Source organism: Ursus americanus, chromosome X, assembly GCF_024610735.1.
Source record: "Ursus americanus isolate L20-20 chromosome X, mUrsAme1.1.p, whole genome shotgun sequence".
NCBI lineage: Eukaryota > Metazoa > Chordata > Mammalia > Carnivora > Ursidae > Ursus > Ursus americanus.
Window position 1 is genome coordinate 14,801,607 of NC_142164.1, and position 22,119 is coordinate 14,823,725.

General features: G+C 42.7%; 1 protein-coding gene across 2 annotated transcripts; it reads right to left on the bottom strand.

Annotated features, from left to right (window-relative positions):
• Positions 1-3,905: 3,905 nt before the first annotated feature.
• HTATSF1 (HIV-1 Tat specific factor 1) lies at positions 3,906-20,810 on the bottom strand. Of its 2 annotated transcripts, XM_045790418.2 has the most exons (10): positions 20,581-20,810; positions 20,136-20,393; positions 18,256-18,436; positions 17,576-17,623; positions 16,831-16,985; positions 14,517-14,680; positions 13,462-13,561; positions 7,913-8,002; positions 6,642-6,779; positions 3,906-6,152 (listed from the first exon to the last, which is right to left on the bottom strand). In XM_045790418.2, exons 2-10 carry the CDS (start codon positions 20,319-20,321, stop codon positions 4,911-4,913), a joined length of 2,304 nt encoding a protein of 767 aa, XP_045646374.1. In that variant the 5' UTR covers positions 20,322-20,393; positions 20,581-20,810; the 3' UTR covers positions 3,906-4,910. The 2 variants fall into 2 exon arrangements, with proteins under 2 accessions (XP_045646374.1, XP_045646375.1); XM_045790419.2 differs by lacking the exon at positions 7,913-8,002.
• Between the last annotated feature and the right edge of the window lie 1,309 nt (positions 20,811-22,119).

Below are 22,119 nucleotides of genomic sequence, written 5' to 3' on the forward strand. Positions count from 1 at the left end.
TAAAATACTTTAAGAACAAAAGAGGTCAAGTTATCACTATTATTTAAATCTAATTTCTATGAAGAAGTTGGGAATGGCAGATCAAAAAATGCTTTTTTATTTTTTAGCCAATTAAAAAAAAATTTTAGGGGCGCCTGGGTGGCACAGCGGTTAAGCATCTGCCTTCGGCTCAGGGCGTGATCCTGGCGTTATGGGATTGAGCCCCACATCAGGCTCCTCTGCTATGAGCCTGCTTCTTCCTCTCCTACTCCCCCTGCTTGTGTTCCCTCTCTCGCTGGCTGTCTCTATCTCTGTCAAATAAATAAATAAAAATCTTTAAAAAAAAATTTTAGTAACCTCTACACCCAGTGTGGGGCTTGAACTCACAACCCCCCAGGTGGAGTTACATGCCCCCCCCTCGCCCCAGCTGAGCCAGTTAGGCATCCCCAGGGTTTTTTTTTTCCAGTATAGTTAGCGTACAGTGTTATATTAGTTTCAGGCGTGCAGTATAGTGATTCAACACTTCCATACCTCACCCAGTGCTCAACACGACAAGCGCGCTCCTTAATCCCCCCCCCCACACCCATCCCTCTGGTAACCATCAGTTCTCTATAGTTAAGAGTCTGTTTCTTGCTTTGTCTTTTTTTTTTTTTTTGCTCATTTTTTGGTTTCTTAAACATGAGTGGAATCATATGGTATTTGTCTTTCTCTAATTTTGCTTAGCATTATACTCTCTAGACCCATCCATGTCATTGCAAATGGCAAGATTTCATTCTTTTTTTATGGCTGAAGAATATTCCATTGTATATGTATGTTATACATACCACCTCTTCTTTATCCATTCGTCTGTGGATGGACACTTGGGCGGCTTCCATCATTTGGTTAGTATACATGACGCTGCAGTAAAACACAGGGGCGCATGGATCCCTTTGAATTCGTATTTTTGTATCTTTGGGTCAATACCCAGCAGTGCGATTGTTGGATCATAGGGTAGCTCTATTTTTAACTTTTTGAGGAGCCTCCATACTGGTTTCCAGAGTGGCGGCACCAGTTTGCATTCCCGCCCACAGTGTAGGAGGGTTCCTTTTCTCCACATCCTCGCCAACACCTGTTGTTTCTCGTGTTGTTTTTAGCCATTCTGACAGGTGTGAAGCAGTGCTTTCTGCTTAGAGCTTTACTCTTCTCACATCACCATTGCTATTGCAGCAGAAGCATTAAGAAGTGGTGGAAATGCTGGTGTCGGCAAAGCCACCTTCGTGCTGCCGCTGGGCTCGCCTTCCTTCCCCAGCCCGGTAGCAGCAGCGCACCTCACTGTCATAGTCTGGAAGTTCTACAGAGAACTGGACTATAGACACAAGCGGCCCTGCTTTTGTTCTCTATGTGCGTGTGAGAAGTGAGACAAATCTGTGGGACTTAGTTATGAACTCAGTTTAAAGTTTACTACTTTACACCACGAAGTATTTTTCTCAAGCAATTGATCCCTGTGATAACTGGTGTCCGGGATTTTCGGCTGTTTGCAGTCCCCGATTTGTGATTTTATAAAGGGCTAATTGTCACTTTGTTTTCTTACATCAGGCTAGTATTTTACTTAGAGATGAACAAGCCAGTCATGTAAATGAGGTGCGGTAAGAGGCAAAAATCATCCGAGCAGTCTGATATTAAATGAAGTGACCGTCTAAAAAAAAAAAATCAAAATCAAAATGGCATGCAGTTTGTATGTGAGACTTCATAAGGAAAAAATAATCTCTAAGAATACAGGCAAATACTCACATGGGGCACATTTATAAGCCTCTTCCTATTGTCCAAGCCCTGGCTTTGTTCAAACAAATTAAGAGCACTTCTTGGCATTACATTGAAATGTTTGGTTTACTTAAAGATTCACATTATTTGAGAAAGGCGTATTCAGAAAATCAGCTAATGCCAACCTTTTCTCCGAGCCTCAGAATGCTCAAATAATTTCATACCAGAAAAATAGACTCCGCTCTTAAAAGGAAAAGGCAATGGCTTCCAAATGGACCAGATTTGGCCACCTGGGGCTTCAGAAAGAGCACAGAGTTCTCACAAATGGAGGAGAAAAGCAGAGACCTTTGCAACCAATTACTCCAAATTTGCCCTGTCAGGTTTCTTTTGTAGAAAGCAGGAATAACTTCAAATATCTCGTGAATATTGCAAGGCCAGTAAGATCTTTTTTTTTCTTTTTTCATTTTTTAAAATTTTATTATGTTAGTCACTATATAGGTATATGTATTTTTTTAAATTATGTTAGTCACCATACAGTACATCATTGGTTTTTGATGATTCATTGTTTGCATATAACACCCAGTGCTCCATGCAATACGTGCCCTCCTTCATACCCATCACCGGGCTAGCCCATCCCCCCACCCCCCTCCCCTCTGAAACCCTCAGTTTGTTTCCCAGAGTCCATAGTCTCTCAGTGGTTCATTTCCCTGTTTTTCCCCTTCCCTTTTCCCTTCCTTCTCCTACCGATCTCCCTGCTATTCCTTATGTTCCACAAATGAGTGAAACCATATAATTGTCTTTCTCTATTTGACTTATTTCACTTAGCATAATCTCCTCCAGTCCCATCCATGTTGGTGCAAATGTTGGGTAATCGTTCTTTCTGGTGGCTGAGTAATATTCCATTGTATATATGGACCACATCTTCTTAATCCATTCGTCTGTCGAAGGGCATCTCAGCTCCTTCCAGAGTTTGGATATTGTGGATGTTGCTGCTATGAACATTGGGGTGCATGTGCCCCTTCTTTTCGCTACATCTGTATCTTTGGGGTAAATACCCAGTAGTGCAATTGCTGGGTCATAGGGTAGCTCTATTTCTAAAGTCTTGGGGAACCTCCACAGTTTTCCAAAGTGGCTGTACTAACTTGCACTACCACCAACAGTTTAAGAGGGTTCCCCTTTCTCCACATCCTCTCCAACATTTGTTTCTTGCCTTGTCCATTTAGCAACATATTCTTAAGGAAAATCGAGCTTAGACTTTATCAGGTAATTGTTGAGCATCGCTGTGCTTAAAGCCCACCCCTGCACTGTTCTGTTCTTTTGCTACCAGGATGTATTGTTGCCTCACAATAAACTCCATCGTCAGGACCAGTAAGACCCAACTACTTAGTAAATGGGTGACTGCACGTGCGTGTGTGTGTGTGTGTGTGTGTGCGCGCATCCACGCGCATCTGTGCACACTTCATGACTCTTAATGTCTGTCTGTCAATATCACCTCCCAAATCATTTACCGTTTGACAGCTATTTGTCACCTTTGCTTCCAGGGTGTTTACATAAAAAGAGCATGAGTATTTCCTATCAGCCAAATTATTGAGCAGGGGAGAAAAGTTAGAAAGAAAACAGCCCCCCCTTCTAACGGTCTTGGGAGTTTGTCTGTGCTGTAGGTACGCTGTGTATGGAAGAGCAGCAGCCCGTCCCTTGGGAAACCAACCCTCCAATAAATGGAATGTTGAAATGCTTCTGGCTTACCTTTAAAGGGAACCTGAGTTTGGTCTGCAACTTTTCTTTCTTTTTCTTTCTTTCCTTCTTTCTTTCATTCATTCATTCATTCATTCATTTATTTATTTATTTGACAGAGACAGCCAGCGAGAGAGGGAGCACAAGCAGGGGGAGTGGGAGAAGAAGAAGCAGGCTCATAGCGGAGGAGCCTGATGTGGGGCTCGATCCCATAACGCCGGGATCACGCCCTGAGCCGAAGGCAGACGCTTAACCGCTGTGCCACCCAGGCGCCCCTGCAACTTTTCTATATTTACCTTTCTTTAGCTCTTTTACGGATTTGTCCCTGATGAAAATCCCGAAATTTTAAAGAGATCCCAGACATCAACTACTAAATTCTCAGCTTTGTCTTGAAATACAAGAAATCTTTTTTTTTGGTCTGAAGAGGGTAATGATTACACTTACAGGCGGTATAATGAAAAAGCACCAATGCAGTTTATTTTAATGCTTCTAATTCACGAGTCACTTCTTAATGCTACAGCAGAAGTCAATTCACCAATACTTAATTTGGAAAGCACAATCAAGAAAGACTCCAATTTTTATTGGGACTACACAACTCAGCACAGTACTAGGCACCATGAATCTAGAACAAAAAACTAAAGTACACATGATACAATTAGATCTTAAACTCGAGGGGATCCATGAACCTCTGAAAAGTGTATACAAAAAAGCTGTGTAGTGTGAGCATACATTTTTCTGGGGAAAGGTTCCATGACTTCAATCAGCTTCTCAAGGGGCCCAAACAGTACACAGGAGAATTCTCATCTCCTCCATATTTCCAGTAACGGGAGCTGCAGACCTCAGGAAGTTCACTTTCGCACATCTCAGAGTCCATTTTCGCAGAAAGAGGATGGAAAAGAAAACAAATGAAAGTAGCTCGCAAGGACTAGGCAGGGAAAAACTCCAGAGTGTTATTTACTTCATAAGTTTAGTAACATGTTCTGGGTTAGGGAGGGGAAGTGGGGATATAAGTGCTAAGGGAAGCTGGAAGCAAGAAGACTCCTACGAGCTTTATCAAGTCCTCACAAACACCACACTTTAGTATGAATAAAGCAACAGCAAGAATTTAAAATGCAATGTAACGCAAGTCCAATTTTTCAGTTTCGGCATATTAACAACTTATTTTTATTTTTGAATTATCACAAACTTCAATCGGAATACTTTAAAAAATATTATTCTGCATGCGTTTAACAAATCTGACAAAGGACAAGTACCCAGCTGACTTGCATTATACTATGAAGCTTTACCTGAACGGCCAATTAACACAGATTTAAAATCATTAAGTACAGGGAACAGTGAAAACTTCAATGCTGGCATCCTACCACTAGGCACACGTTCATGTAACACTACTAGCAATTACCCTGGAGCGCGGGCAGAATGCAGATGGAGGAAGCTCCCTACAAAGCAAGTTTAAGGGATTAAATGTTGTCGACGTCGTCGTCGCTACTGAGGACAAAGCTGCTGCCCGTGGACAGGGGACCTTCATCTTTCACATTCCCCACGCCCCTCACTGTCCCTCTCTCGTCGGAGTCGTCAAACAGCTTCTCACTGGAATCCTCGTCGTCGAACAGCTTCCCGTTGGAATCATCCTCTTCGAACATCTTTTCGTCCACGTCTTCATCTTCCTTTACCTCTATTCCTTCCTCGTCTTCTTTGTCGTCTGAATCTTCAAACATCTTCTCGTCAGCGTCTTCGAGCCCCTTTTCATCTGCGTAGTCTTCGTCCTCTTTTTCATCCGACTCGTCATCAAACACCTTTTCGTATGTGTCTTCTTCTTCTTCCTTGTCATCGGACTCTTCATCAAATTCTCTCTCAGAGACTTCCTCCTCAAACACCCTTTCAGAGCTGCTATCTCCAAATTCCGATTTGTCAGAGTCATTGTCTTCGAACTCCCTATCGAGAATGTTTTCTTCGCCAAACTCCCTGTCGGAGCCTTCCTCATCAAAATCCTTCTCGAGGCCGTTCTCTTCGAATTCTTTCTCAGAGCCATCGTCAAACTGCTTTTCAGAGAAGTCTTCTTCGGATTCCCTTTCCGAGTCGTCTTCATCAGACTCCTTTTGGGGGCTCTCCTCCTCTTCATACTCCTTGCTGGGGCCATCTTGGTCAGATTCCTTTTCAAGGCCATTCTCTTCATAATCATTTTTGAGCCTCTTCTTTTTGGATTCCCGCTCGGGGCCATTCTCTTTAGACTCTGTTTTAGGACTACCCTCTTCAAACTCTTTTTCAGGACTGCCTTCTCCAGACTCTCTCTCAGGGTAGTCGTCTTCACGCTCTCTTTTGGGGCAGCCTTCCTCAGACTCCGTTTTGAGGCAGCCTTCTTCAGATTCCTTCTGGGGGCAGCCTTCTTCAGCCTCTTTCTCTGGGCCACTTTCTTTGGCATCTTTTTCAGAAGCATCTCCTTCAAATTCTCCCCCATCTTCGGTTTTCTCAAACTTCTTTTCATCGATAGGTTCTTCGAATGCCATTTCATTTGCGGCTTCTTGGGCATTCATTTTAGATGTGCTAGGGTGCTCTGAAAAATGCCTCACCCTAGAAGGCCCTGCCCTTTCTGAAGCACAGACGGAATTCGAACGCCGAAGGCCTCTATTGGCCTCGGGAGCATTGAGGAAAGCCTCCCATCCTCTCAGCCTTTCCTCCCTTTCTCTTGTGGTCTCTTCCACCTGTGGAGAAATAAGAATTGCCATTAAGATAAGTTTTAGGCACAAAGAAGTAACAATCTCTCTGCACACTTCGGATAATGACACAAGTACCCTGACTTCATAAGGCATGTCTTCTTAGGAAATCAGAGCATTTCCCTATCTTCGGTTTTCAAAACTTTACACTTCAATCCATTAGACTTGATCTTAAGATCATTTAAATAAATGCCAATACCACAGTCCTACAGAAATGTTTCATCAGTGAGAAAGTTAATAATTGAACTCTCCGTACCTTACTTATTACTATTCTGAGCACGCCTCAAAATTTCAAGCTTAAAAACTGAAGAGACTAAAACGTTTTTCTTTCTATGCTCTGAAGGCAAAGTATTATTTAGAAGAAGTATTGTTACATTAAATAGATTAAACTGAACCTGAAACTTATCTTGAAGGACCACTAGATCAGTATTTGTTGGTAATGATACAATGTGCCCTCGACACAACTGCAGAATTTACCTGGTAATCTGTAGTTCCATCCCACGCCTGGGCAGTGATTTGACGGCCACCAAACCACCTTCCATCGAGAGTCTGAATACAATAATCAGCTTCCTCTGGGTCCCTGAAGGACACAGAGGCCACACCATCTGGGTGTCTCTAGAAAGGGAAGAAAAAGAAGGAAGGAATGAGAAAACTAAAAATAAAACACACATTTGACAAAATAGGTACGCCGTAGTGTTCTTTCTGATGATTTAAGCTTCAAGGTGTTATGTATGAAGCCATTCTTCTTTTTTACCCCAGCCAGTGACTCGAAGCTAGCTGCTTCTTTTTTTAAAGATTTTATTTATTTGAGAGACAGAGAGAGAGAGAGAGATAGCGAGAGCGCACGAGCAGGGGGAGGAGCAGAGGGAGAAGCAGACTCCCCGCTGAGCAGGGAGCCCGATGCAGGGCTTGATGCAGGGCTTGATCCCAGGACCCCGCGATCATGATCCAAGCAGAAGGCAGTCGCTTAACCGACTGAGCCACCCAGGCGCCCCAAAGCTAGCTGCTTCTTTAGCTTAATCTTGTCTATCAAGAACCAAGCACGATGTCCTTGGAAATGGTTCTGCTGACAACACCGTCTAAAGAGAGGCAAGATGGTACAATTGTTAATGAGTGTGGACTCTCAAGTCAAATAGCCCTGGGATTAAATTCTGGCTCTGCCACTTAACAGCTGACTCATCTTGAGCAAGGTGCTCACTCAATCTCTAAACTTCCAGCTGCCTCATCTGTAAAATGGGTATAATAGTACCCGCCTACCTCAAACGACCATGAGGATTAAATGAAGTAACACATAACGTAGCTCATATGCAATCAATAAATGGCGAGTCTTTTAATTATTATGTGTCGATCTTGGAAGTACAAAGAGTAAGAAGGGGAACATACAGAAAAACACCTTGCTTGATTGTTCTTCTCCAAATTTGGAGGAGGGAATAATTCACAAAGATGGGGACATGTGGGCAAACAGGGAACCACAAGGTCTCACACGTCTTTCTCATACTTCCTTTCATCTGATCATACACTCCAGAGTGATAATAAAGGGAAATCACCAAGGCATACCAAGTCCACCAAAGCCCTGACTTCCGAACCACGTTCATCTAATAATTGCTAACACATGACTACCACAAGATAGCAGACCTACCATACAAAAACATGAATCCGAAATTTGGGACATACCGCCATCTGGGAATAACTTATCAAATGGAAAGAACAATTGCTTTACGGATCATTTGTCTAAGCCACAAACTTACATCAAAGAGAAGGAGCTTCCTAATTTGTCCAAACTTTGAACACTCTACTCGAAGGTCTTCTCTGATTTCATTCAGCACCAATGGATCATCCTGCAAACATACACACGATTAAAACAGATCTGCCCCCTTCTTTAAATACAAACCCTGAGAAATCAAATTTCTTGCTTTGACAAACCAATGTATAGAAAAAGGTTTTACTTAAAAGTAGTTACTCTTGTCTGCAGTCTACAGAATTTTAAAAAGTCAAAACCAAATGACGTTAGATCACCAAGGCTGCAGCTGCTGCTACCAGGCGGCCCTGCTTTCAGCCAGAGGAAATGGCTAAGCATGGTGGGCAGCAGCGGGACTGTGCTGGAGCAGAGGGGAGGGGGGCAGGGAAGGAGGACTGGAAATCCCAAATAACAGCAGCTGTAAGGGCAGGAGAAGTCCTCTGGCACGTGAGAAGTCAGACACCGCTAATTCCTCTGTTCTGCACGGGCATCATGACTGTACTGACCAGAGCCCTTTGCTTTGGGTTTTGCATAGATCCCTATTTACAGAAATGTTGTAATGGGGAGAGATATATCCCTTTCATTGACTAAGTGTTCTAAGATAGTTCTTTGTGCTTCCAAGATTCTATTTTAACTCACAGGGTAAACCTCCCTTATAAGGATTCCTGTCCATCTTGTCTCCTACCACACTGCCACAGAACCACACAAATAAAGAGCTGCTAATAAGCACACAATAAAATACATTCTTGGGGCGCCTGGGTGGCTCAGTCGGTGAAGCGTCTGCCTTCGGCTCAGGTCATGATCTCAGGGTCCTGGGATCGAGTCCCGCATCGGGCTCCCTGCTCAGCGGGGAGTCTGCTCCTCCTTCTCCCTCTGCCCCCACCCCCACCCCACCCCCCTAGCCCCACTCATGTGCTCTCTCTCTCAAATAAATAAATAAATTCTTTAAAAAAATTCACTCTTAGCTGTTGCTTTCTTGCAACTATGAGTCTATTAAGAGCACTCAAGTGCTGCTGCTTCTGGTGGTCTTGAGTTCGGGCGGACTCTCTGCCCCGCAACAAAAGGATTTAAGATCACCTGTAGGAATCAACAACTCTTTCCCCAAGTCCCAGTGCACTGCAAGGGCTCGTAAAACGTTACATTATCAACTTGAATTTCAACTACATATAAACAAAACGTCCTGTATATGAACTTCTACTGAAGTAGACTTACGCTTTTTAGGAAACATTTAACTTCATCTTGCTCACGGGTTTTTATTTTCCTCACCAACTAAAGAAGAACTGCAAAGAACAAAAAAAAAGTGCCTTTTCCCTCCTAAAGTTCTCTCAAAAAGCAAAAAAGAAAGAGCTGGTAGGCAGTTACTGACATCAAATTTAAAATAAAAGAATATCCTATAAATCTGAGTCTTCTAAAAGTACAGCTGGCTGGCCCCCACTTTTAAAAATCTCATTTTGGAGAAGACGCTGTTTGTTTTATATAGATTTGTCAGCCCTGAGACGAATGCGAACCGGAGCCTAAAAGGCACGTGGCGGCCTTGAGGGATATGTGTGTATGTGTGTGTGTGTGTGTGTGTGTGTGTGTGTGGTCGGCCCCTATCAGACTGTGCTTTCCGAAGGCAGGAATCTGGTTTGAACGTTTCGTCTGCCTCACGGAACCCAGCACAGGTGTTTCCACATGGTGAATAGCCAATAAAAAACTTTTTCAGAGTTAGAAAAACAATTCCCAATACCTTAACTTTATTCACCAAGGGAACTCAGAATTACAGTAAAAACATACAAAATTGTTTCAAAATATTTAACAAATGTAAGTGTGATTCCATTGTGTGTGGGGGGGCATCGCTCTATTTCTGTAGCAAAGTCTCAGTGCTTTTTTTTTTACAAGGATATCAGATTTTAGCCAAAATCTTCCTACATTTCCGTTTTCATTTATACCAGCTTGAAAAACTAATATAGCCTCACTGTTGTATAGTAGCCTGAAGCTTCAAGATAACAATCCCCTCCTCTAGGAAAACTCTCTAACATAGCTAAGAATGGAAAATTTCTAAACACAACACTTGGCAAGCAATAGACTTGAGATGAAATCAGACAGATGCATTGAAACCTCCTGCTCAACACTCCTAATTTTTTTTTTCCGGGGTGGTGTTCTGTTTTCCCAGGAAGAAATAAACCCTATTTCTCATTCCTTTCCAATCTAAACCTACACTGGCCACGATGGTGGCCACTAACCACATGTGGCCACTGAGCACTTAAAATGTGGCTAGTGCCAATTGAGGTGTGTTCCAAGTGTGACCCGAACACCGGATTTTGAAGATTTAGTACCAAATTGGGGGGGGGGGAGAAACAACATAACTCATTAATACTTTTATATCACACGTTGAAATTAAAAATATTTTGAATATACTGGGTTAAATTTCATTATTAAAATTAATTTCCCCTATTTTTTTCGTATTTAACTGTGGCTCCTGGAAAAATTTAAACTACACGTGTGGCTCACATTTGGTTTCTGTTGGCCAGTGCTGGTGTACAGAACGAGAAACCCACATTTGCAACACAGTTTTGGTTCTTCATCTCCTAGTATTCAAATTGGCCAGGCATGCAGTTTTATTTATTTATTTTTTAAAGTTTATTAATTTTTTTAAATAGTAATCTCTATACCCCACATGGGGCTCGAACCCACAACCCTGAGATCAAGAGTCATACACTCTTCTGCCTGAGCCAGCCAGGCACCCCCAGGCATGCCTTTTTAAATAAGGCTTTGAATAAAATACTGAAAACCCTCTGAAGTTACATTAAAAATATTAGCCTTTGCATGGTTCACCCTGATACCAAAGAGTATTTTTAGGTATTTTGCTTCTCACACTGGTCAACTGTTTGGAGTAAAAATATATTCCACCTCCCCCCGCCCCAATCTGGTTTCTCTCTGACACCCTGGGGAACCTGACAATTCAGTTTTTGTTTTCCCCTACAAAGCTCAATGCTGATGACTATTCTTTAGATTCACATGGAATCTTGAGTCAAATCAAACGCTCCCCCAAAACGTCCAATAGCACATTTTCCAGCAGCACACCTCGATGATGAGTTATACAGTGTCTACACCAGGGGTGTCCAACAGAAATTCCTGTGGTGACAAATGAGGATCTGTATTATCCAATACAAATGGCTGGTACGACTAAGGAATTCCATTTTTAGTTTTCTTTCATGTCAGTTAAATTTAAATAACCACACGTGGCTGGAGTCTACCCTACTGGACAGTCTACTGTGTTGGAAAGATTTATACTGACACACTTTGAAGTTCAGTCCCAGAGACCCGGAACAAAAACCAAGTTCTTTCTCACTCTCCCTCTCCCTCTGCCCTCCTCCCCCCCCCCGCCCCCCCACCGGCTCGAGTGCACGCGTGCTCTCTCTCAAGTAAATAAATAAATCTTTTAAAAAAAACAAACACACAACAAGATCCCTCTGTCTGACAGGCTCGCATGGAGCTGGCAGACCGCACAAGAGCAGGCAGGTAGGCGAACAAGGACAGCACCCGAGGGTTTCTCCGTCTGAGCTCTGAAGCCCATCCCTGCCCTCTCAGCTTCTGAAAAGAACACTTTCCTTCATTTGCAAAGATGCTCAAGACAAAACGTGTTATCCGCGGAGTGAAGCAAAGGGCTCTGCCTTGTAACAGGACTCTCATTCAATCATTCTGTCACTTTTTCTTCATATAAATATTGAGGGTCTGTAAAATAAATACATATTGAGGGTCTACTGTATGCCAGGCAGAATTCTAACCACTGGGAATATAAGAGCAAACGAGGGAGACAGAGCCCTGGCTCTCACGGAGCTCACATTCTAGCAGAGGAGATCCGATTATTTCAGAGAATCATAAAAGTTATGAACAGTTTTTCAAACTGGTATAAATGAAAATGGAAGTCTAAGATGACTTTGGCTAAATAGGGTAATTTAAAGGCTCTTTAAATAACTCCAAAGTAATGTTTACGCTAAACCAGTAAGAGCGTTTGAGAAAAGAACAAAGAATTTACAAGCATGAACCTTCTATCCTTAAAACGATCCACTGGAGGGAATTTGTAGGGGTCAAAATAAAGTAAATGTGGCTTTCTGGAGGAAAGAACACTCGTTAAGCTCGGAAAAACGAAGCCTGCACAACGGGACCGCCAGATTCAAATTAGGTGGTCGATGAGCAAGGCAGAGCAAAACACAAACACATATGTAATTACACAACAGACTTCTACTTACCGAGGTTCCAGATAATTTCAATTAAGTTTGCATTAATATTCCCGTTTGAGCATTGCAAGTATGGAATGCGTGCATCAAGGACGTCAAGTCATAGACATTCATAGGTCATGTAATTTTAAAAAGCCAGTTATTTACGTGGGGAATAAAATGAGATGAACTTTAAGAAATCTGGAGTTTGTACCTAGCAGACCAGATACCCTGATCCAATTATGTATTCCTTTCAAATCCCTACCTGGCAGGGAGAATGTTTCAAAAAGTGTTTCATGATTCTTCAGAATTCTACTCGGAAGAGACATCAAATGTTACAAATTGACCACATGTATCTCCCCAATGACCTCAAAAGATACGCAGACCCCAAGGGTGTGCCGTGAACCCTATCACATCACTATTGGCTGGGACCGGGCTCCACAGACCACTCTGGGGTCCTCTCCAAAGAGGCTACAATGAAGCTGCTGTTCTCACTGTTTCAATGCACAGAAGGACTAAGAGGGGGCTTCGGTTGCAGCTAGATCTTTCCAAACCTGGAGTTGTACAAATGAACATTTTTTTTTTCTTATGTAACTTGTTATCTTCATGGTTACTTGTTGCCTTTCTCTACCTCGTGTGTAGCTGGTGATCATTAATTTCAGAGTCCAGGCAGAGAATAAAGCCTTGTTCTTCCACAAATGCCGCCACAGGTCTGTGGGAAAGACCGACAAGAACAAGAGGCAGAAAGCAGTGCAAGGCGCCGTAGCAGCAGTCTAGGCCTCGTCCGCCTCTTGCACCTCTCCAGCTCTTTGTCCTCTAGTCACTTTTACTTGCTGTTCTTAGAATTTTACATGGACAGTATTATAAAGTCCTTCCAACAGCCACGAAGGCATTGTGTACGAGTCAGGTCTCGAAAAGCCACCGTCACCATTTAAAACATCGGGAGCTGTATTTCGTGAACCTGAGGGTTTTTTAAAGGATCAGGTTTGTAGTACCAAAGTGAAGTTCTCATTTGCAAGTGTGAAATGACTCCCCACCAAAACCAGCCCGTCCTTGTGGAAATGCACTCAAAATCCACAAGCAGTGCCCAGAAATCGTTCAGTGATTGTATTTTTAATGATTTCCTCAAGTAGCTACCGTTTGCGGCCGCGGTGTGGGTGTGAAACAGTGTTCCCTGGGGAACAACTGGAAGAACCCTGGGCTAAACACGGGAAAATCCTAACGTTTCGACGGACTCTCTTACTTAGCTACGTGGACGTGTAGGATGTGACAGGAGAAATGCAGGGCGAGGCAAGCTTTGGACGCCCTTGAAAGAAAGCACATCAACGTTTCCATCAGCGGGAATATCACCTCCTACCTCAAAATCCATTGGATGGAACATATTTTTGATGATGACAACTCGCTCGTGGCGCATTCGGGACGGGCCAGCTCGCCTCTCAGGTCTCCAGTCCAACTGCCTAATGCGACAAAGCAGGAATAAGAAACTGAATTTTGTTTCGTACTTGTGGGAGAGGAGAAAAGGAGTTGCTACAATCATCCTTTATTGAGTACTTAATGATACTAATTATCTGATGCCAAAACAGCTGTACGTGGTTTAGTCGCAGTTCCCACCGGGAGACTTTCTAAAGTAGGAACACTAATGGGTGGGTGAAAGGTGGACCCAGTGTCTGAAATCCCCAGGATGGATCTTTTTTTCAGAACTGCGGTCTGGTTACAAACATTCCAATGAGGCTCCTGTAAAGTGCCGATTATTTAGTACTTATGACTATCTGGTATGTACGACTACACTTCGAAGGCAAAAAATAAGCTCAAATTGTATTGGTTTTCAGGCATTTTATGATCACAAAGAACAAACTGCATTGAAATATGTAAAACTACTCTGCTATACAATCTTAAATTTTACTGATAGGTGTTTACATAAAATTGGTAGGTATCTAGTCTAACTTGTCCTATAAAAACTACAGGACATCACAACTCTTTTATCATCACCGTGTCGTTGGTTCGAGCACAGTGTTAGAAAGGTTATTAGAACTCACGCTGATAAAAGAAAGTACTTAACGCTTTAGTTCCCGGTGTAGCTGATGTCAATTCACATCAAAAATGAACTGATGGCTCTGGTATACAAGCCTAAACTGTTTTACTTAATCTGATGTTCAATTTCTTCCAAAGAGATGGCCCTCTCATCTCACTGAAGCCCATGTTACATTATGAATCAACACCCCAGAAAATAAAAACACTGCCTCTGCCAGATCATCCTACGGTACAGATTACTGAAGGTTTCTGATGATCTAATGAAATTCTTTGAAAATAATTTATATGTACATTTGACGGAACAAAACTAGGGGGCTATACCAAAAACACACTCTAGGATACTTATACGAAATCTTTCAAAGAGGGAAAAACAACACAAACTTCTGTTGCAGAGACAGCTTTTTCTTGTAGTCTTTGCACTTCTTCTTCTTCTTGGAGGCATCATATTCCCCCTTCAGCTGAAACTTTGCCACTTCAACATGTAATTTGTAGCCTCTAATTTCATCTTCATCCAAAAGTTTTAATGCGAGATCCACAGATTCCCTCTTTATAAAGGTAAAATGAGATAGTCAGGAATTTACATGCCGAAATGAAACTTTGGGAGGTTTTTTTTTTTTTAGACGAACGATGACTATACATACAATAAAGATTTCATCATAACTACCTCCTTTGAGATAAAGAACTCTAGGCTGCCTTATCAGGAAACCTGCACTCTAGACACAGCTGTCCTCAACCAGCTTTGTGAACTTGGGCAAGTTATTCAATTTCTTCATCTGTAAAATGGGAAGAGAAATGCCTTCTTTGCAGGGTTCTTGACAAAATCAAACGAAAGAATGCACATAAAGGATAGAGACTGGCATACAGTAGGTACTCAATAAATTACATTATTATTGGACTAGTAGTATTGCCTCTTGGAGTCTCAATTTCTCAATGAGGCAAATGGACTCGTGTGACTTCTAAGGTACGTTCCAGTTTAAAATTCTAAAGTATTCCTACTTAAAAGACTAGATGACTCAAGGAACTGGGAATAGCATAGCCAGCCTTTAATTTTTTTGTTCACCAATTAAAATGTAGGTCTGTGATTTAGTGTGATGATTATCTGACGACTTGTACATTAAATACATTTGTGGATTCGGGGCTCTACACAAAGAGGGCAGTTGTCAGCCCTATGCAGAGTCAAAGATCTGAGGACCCGAGGAAAACAAAAAATAACTGAACTTAGCTGCACAAATATGCATCTTAAAACAACTATATATTTTTAGAAGATTTTAGCTAGAGAGAGAGAGAGCAAGCGCGCACGGGAGCTTGTGAGCATGAGTTGGGGGGGGGAGGAGAAGAGGAGCAAAGGGGGATGCAGAGGGAGGATTCCACACGGAGCACAGAGCCCGATGCGGGGCTCCATCTCACAACCCTGAGATCATGACCTGATCCGAAACCAAGGGTTGGATGCTTAACCGATTGAGCCACACAGGTGCCCCTTAATTATATATATTTTTTGGAACTCCATTTACTGGTTGGTCCATCTTGCACAAGTTATCAAAACCCCATTTTTCTCTTTAAAAATTTAGGAAATCCAATCAAACTCCCTAAGAATCTGTTCACAGATTTTTAGTAACCCTTGAGGAACTTGTAAAACTCTCGAATCTCCTTGTATTTGAAAATTAGTAACTACCTATAATGGCCATTACTCACAGATGGCCCGTTCACACTCAAGAACCAGATTCAAAACGTATCTTCCGAAGAGCTGTCAGCTTAACCCTACCCCTTTCTGATTTCACTGAAACGCTGTATGCTCGCAACACACCTGTGGTGTTGGTACTGTTGTTTAATCACTTCGATTTTACTTTATAATTATTTTCGCCTTCCATGACATAGGTACACGTCATCGTTGTGCACATTTCTTCTGTATTCTGCAATAATGTATAAAACGTGCTCCTAAGGTGAGAAACGTTCCAGAAATAGTGACTGCCTTTGACACTGAGCTCTCCCTGTGCAATGGATGGTACCATGAATACATACAGTTCTGCAAATTTCTATTAATACCAATCGCTCTTCTCTCCCATTCAAAATACAGTTCAAAGCAGTCAGCGTAGCTATCATCTCCTTTATGGTCTAATTCAGGGCTCCGAAAACTTTTGTAAAGGGCCAGTTAGTAAATATTTTAGGCTTTGTGGGCCACATGGTGTGTGCTGCAAACACTCAGCTCTGCTGCTGAATCACAAAAGCAGCCAGAGACAAATGAGTGAATGAATGAATGAATGTGGTGGTGTTCGATAAAGCCTGATTTACAAAAACCGGCAGTGGGCTGGAGTTTGCCAAATCCCGGCCTAATTCATTCCAGTGGGTAAATAAAATGTTACCGGCTTTCTTTTCCTTGTGGATTTTTAAAAATGTGTTCTGAGTCGATTACATGCATATACTCCTAAAGAGATCTCTGCAGTGAGAATTCTTTGAAGACAAAAGAAGCACTTCAGTCACATAACTTACATAATAGCTCGGACTGGTAACACATTTTCCTACAACAAGTAAATAACCTCACCGGTGCGATACGCAGAGGCACAATCTGAAATTTTAGTTTTCTTCACATCCTGTTTTGAATAGTTCTCAGTCTTGGTTATCATCTATACAAAATTACAGCCCTTGTTCCTGAGTTAAAAATGGAAATACAAGAAACTTATCTGACCACATAACTAACCTTCAAATAACAGCAAAGACCATCTCCTTTAAGATTTCCTTGATTATCTTTGTAAAGTTTGACCTTAAATTCTTCCGTTTGAGGATCTCTCATAATAATGCCAAACTTGGACATGAGCTGTATAAATTCATCCACTGTAATGTCTGGAGGCAAACCTGTAACATTAGGGAAGAAAATTATAAAGGCGCGTACAATAACAGAGAAGGTTACTTAAACATTCTACCAATTAGAAATCTACAACTTAGATGAGCACAAGTCTGATTTTCTAAATGTACGTAAAAAATCTCACACCTATAGAACTGAGGTCATTTCATGTTTTAATGTATTCAAATATACACTAAAATCATGTTTTGCTTAAGCCTTGTATCACTGTAGGGGCGAACTGCCACAAGTTACCTAAAGCAGACAGAAAGGATGGCATACAAAGTTACACGCTTGTAATGTTTCTTAGTTTTGTAATAAACAAAAAAGTATCCCTTACAAATGTCAACAGCTGAACAAAAAAAAAATGACATAATGATAAAAAACAGACTTTAGAGAAGCTGAAAAGTAAAAATGACTTCGTGAAAAATCTCAACATCAAATATTTTCTACTCTCCATTTGTTTAAAAGAGGTGGGGGGGTGCCTGGCTGGCTCGGCTGGTAGAGCACGACTCTGGATCTCAGGGTGCTGAGTTCAAGCCCCACGCTGGGTGTGGAGCCTACTTAAACAAAGAAATAAATAAAAATAAAAGAGTATACGTACCAGACACATAGACATTTGTATTTCTGTCTTCTTCAACATGAAACCATCCTAAAAATTAAAATAAAAAACACACATGCAAGAAAAGGTAAGGGTCACATTATGAAATTTTGACAATGTAGCAGTTTCTCGAAACTTCTAGGACTCTTTTCTTATCCTTAGAACAAAAGAGACTAATTCAAATCACTGTCCAGTTTTCAAAGTACTCGGATCTTTGGACACTTAATTCGTTTCAGAGCCCTGTCTAAAAAAGGATGGCTAGTTATCTTGGTTCTTTATGATTCTGATACTACCTTAAAAAAAAAAACCCTCATCCTTACACTGACTTTAGGCCCTGCGTGTATAAGTTGCTTCTGACTCCCATCTACTGGGTTAGATGGAGGCAAAATTGCCTTGAGTTCCATTTAATTAACTCAAAAAATGTAAGAACATTATCTTACAAACAGAGCTTTTGATAACAGCTCTATTTTGCAAAGGAAGAAACTGAGGCACAAAATTGAAACAGCCTACCAATGCCCATAAATTGGTGCGAGAGCCAATATATGAACCCCAATAATTCAAAAAAACCCTTCATCTTATAGGATTCCTTCAAAACTACAGTAATTCTCCAAACAGTAACCATGTATACACATAGTAACATTTACAATTTTTACATTCATGTTTTGCAAGCTAAATCCACTTGCCTGATTCGGCCTTTCTCTTTTCTCCCCTCTTTTTGGGGTCACTGGGTTCAGGGGTTTTTCTCTGCGGAGGCTCTTCTGCAGTCCTAGCACTGCCTTCTTGGACATTTGCAGTAGAGCTAGATGCCCCATCATGAGAAAAGCCGTAATTGGCCTGATATGTAGCAATGAAATCTTCAGTGATCTAAACAAAAAATTCAGCACACACACATACAGAAATTCAAAAATGATTTCTTCCCATAAGAAGTTTACACTGTGTTACATTTCAGCATATTTGGTTATACAACTGGACACAGAGGTGTTTCTGCAGATAAAGGTTGTAGTAAATAGTGCGAACGCGAGAACAGTCACCTACAGAAAATGTGCATAAAATGATAAAACAAAAGTAAGACATGGGTACTTGGGTTATCAACACAAAATTCTACTGGCATTTTAAGTGATGTCGGCATGTTTTCTAGTTGTTTCATTTGTAAATCACTGCCTCTCTACAGTCTACTTGACTAAGGCTACAGGTACATACAACAAAGGAAGTACCAGGTAACAATAGAACAAAAACCAACAGTCAGCTAATAATCTAACACCAGAACCAATTTTTCTTCTGCTATACCGATACATAAAAGTATATACACACTAAATATTTGAGTATCTGTATGCAGAGAGCACGCAGAATGGAACTGATTTGTTATATAGTGACTAGGGCTAACAATTGTAAAACTAAATGCTTATTTTAACTCCATCAGTAATTAAATCACACTATCATTTAGTGTCAGAAGAAACTAAGAACAAATTCAACTCACATCTATATTTCCGGCTTTTAGGGAAAAAAAGCACAGTTGCACAATGAAAGAAATGGGAGTTCTTCCTTCATTCTGGTCAATGTTACGCACACACAGGAGTGGGGAAAATTTTAAACTTAAAGTTTCAAGAGGTATGGGCTTCCATAGCATAAAAAGATAAAGAGTCGCAAATGAATCCATTATCAGACTATTGTTAAAAGTACTCAGAAACCAAATCTGCTCTGGAGCTGGCAAGACCAGGACAAGCAAAATAATAAATTTAACAATGTGGAGGGAATGGAGCATACACACAAATACAAAATGGAAAATAAAAAAGTTGAAATAAATAATTTTAAGGGTAATTTGAATTGCACAATGGAGACACGCTTTATATTACCAGCTTGCAAGTCGATTAGTGTGCTTCAAGTATCTTTTTCCACCCACATGAGACTTTGATTAACAGGGTACTTTTACCAAAAAGTTTACAGAACCAAGGTAACACCAGATACACTGCTTTCAAGCTGGAATAAAATACTTAACAGTTTCTAAGCACTCTAAACAAAAATACACAGATCTTTTCCACCCATATTCCGTGCCTGTGGTTATACGGTTCAAACGCACATGCCTAGAGACAAAATTTTCTGGGAAAGAGAGGTGCAGACAAAGTTCAATCCGTAAAGAGACATAAACGGCTAGTTTTTTTCAAACCGAGAAGCTGCCTTTTGCACAAAGTACATAAGCTAAACAAATATCAGAATTCCCAGGATAAGTGAGGTTGGCTATCTGAGATTAACAGCTACTAAATTTGCTCCTAGTGTTTTTCCTCTTTGCAATAAAAAGCAGTCACCAATGCAATGACCAACTGTGACCTTCACAGACAAAATTAATAAGGCATAGAAAAGACTTAAGAATTAAATTACATTTAAAACATCTCAGTAAAGATTTACGTTTCTCTACACATCGGTTCTGCAACAGAAACAACAAAAAGAAACGTCACCATCCATGGGGCTCTAACTCAGGACCTCAGCAAAGAAAACGGAAAAGGGGAGCCTCGCGAGGCTGGCCAGGCGGGCCCGCTCTGCAGTGGCGCCCGTGCCACTCTCCTACCTTGGGGAACCAAGCCTTCTTGTCCAGGTCCCACTCGTACGGGGTGTCAGCCGGCTGCTCCCCGAAAGAATCAGGTTCTCCACTGGGATCTTTCTCGGTGTCGCCGTCCTTGGCGTCGCCGTACAATTCTTGCATTCGCAACTGCTCATCAAACTCGTCGTTCCCATCCAAGTTGTTGCCGCTCATGTTGCCGACTTAGGCAAGGGACAGTGTCCGCGCGAGCGAAGAGGAGCGAAGAGGCCGAGATGCAGCCGGAGGCTACAGAGAAAAGGAGATGAGCCGCACTCAGCCCGAGCCCCGCCGCCCCCCGGCACGCCTCCCCGCGGCGCCCCAGCAGCCCCTGGGAGGTCGGGCCGCCCGGCGCCCGCACCGCCCCCAGCTCCGCCCGCCCTCCCGCCGCGCGCGCGCGCGCCGCAGCTTGCAGCCCGGCCGCGCCGCCGCCCACCTGGCTCGCTCCACCGGGCCTCCGCGCAGCGGTTCGACCCAGGGCGTGGCGGGAGCGCGCACGCGCGCCGCCGCCGCCGCCGCCGCCGCCGACCGGGTTTGAGACGCCTGCAGCCCCCGCGGCTCCCGCGACCCCCCAGGGCACTCGCGGCAACGTCGGGAGATTGCTGGAAAACTGAGGCCCGCTCAGGCTGACGCAGTCGCCATTGTCGGCACGTCGCGACGTCGCGGGTCGCGCCGACACGCCTCCAGTGGCGTCAACAAGCGCCGACGCGGGCAGGCGGGCGGGCGGTGCTGGGCCCTATGGGCGGGGCGTCCGGGGGCGCGCTGCTATCGCGCGCCACTGTCACGCGCAGCTGCCCACCCGGGCCTCTTGGGCGGGGGGCGCGGGGGCCGCGGCGCCTGGGGACCTTGGGCTCCGCAGAGGCCGCGGCGGGCGGCAGCCGGGGGCGTGGGAATGTTCCCACTCGGCGGGCGCCATCTTGGGGGAGTGGATGGGGCGGGCGGGACGGGTTTGTGTTCCTGAGAAAAAGATGGGCCTCCTTTCCCCGTGCCGCATGGGAAACAAGACTTTCGCTTGTTTCTTTATGATTTCCCTAGAATCGGCGCCGGCTCTTGGTCGTCATCTTGGCCTAAGCTCCTAGCACAGGGTGTGGTGTCTAGTGCGTATTGAGTGAGTGAGTGAATGAATGGACGATGGGTGGGGACCAACCTTCTTTTCCCAACCTCAGGCCCCTCCTTTATCTCTCTGGTACCTTCTCAGGCTGGAGATAGACTCTGGAAAGGTGGGGACGGGGGGCAGTAGTTGCCTTCCTCTTGTACACCATGATTCATAAGTGTTCAAGCTCCAGACCCGAAACTTAAAACATCCAAGTATAAGCACCACCTTTACTGGCCCGGGAACTTCGGATCTTTTGTTTTTCTTTTTCGAAAAGCACAGAATATTTTTCCTCTATGCAGCCTTTTCCCAAATAACATATTTATGGTAGAAAATAAAGAGGTCTGTATTTTTTTTTTTTATCGGCAGATATTTATTGAGCAACCAAGTGCCAGGGACTGTGCTAGGTTCTGGCGAGCCAGCATACAACAAGACAGGCACAGCTCAAGAGAGACACACTTGTTCATGTAGATGATTCTTATGAATTCTTGTTGCACCAAAAACAACCGTTTAGAAGTTTTTGTTAATTCTTTTAAAAATAACAATAATAAACCTATTATGTATAAAGGTAAAATTTTAAATTTAAACCAGACTTGAGGGTGGGGAAAAGCTTACCAGAAGAAATTGGTTCTGCTATTCCGGTGACCTTTTGCTTCTAAATATAGCAGTTGCGTATGGGCTCTAGAAAATCTTAACTCCCCAAATACCAGCTGTGAAAATATGGTTTCAACCTTAACAGCGATTTTTAAATAGTAGCTTGGGTTTGGGTGGGTTTTTTTTTTTTTTTCAATTACGATTTTTTCCCCATGAAGTTCTTGTTCTGTTGCGGGCTATCAGAGAACTGAACTTTCATGCGTTTTTATAATATAGATAACATGAGTT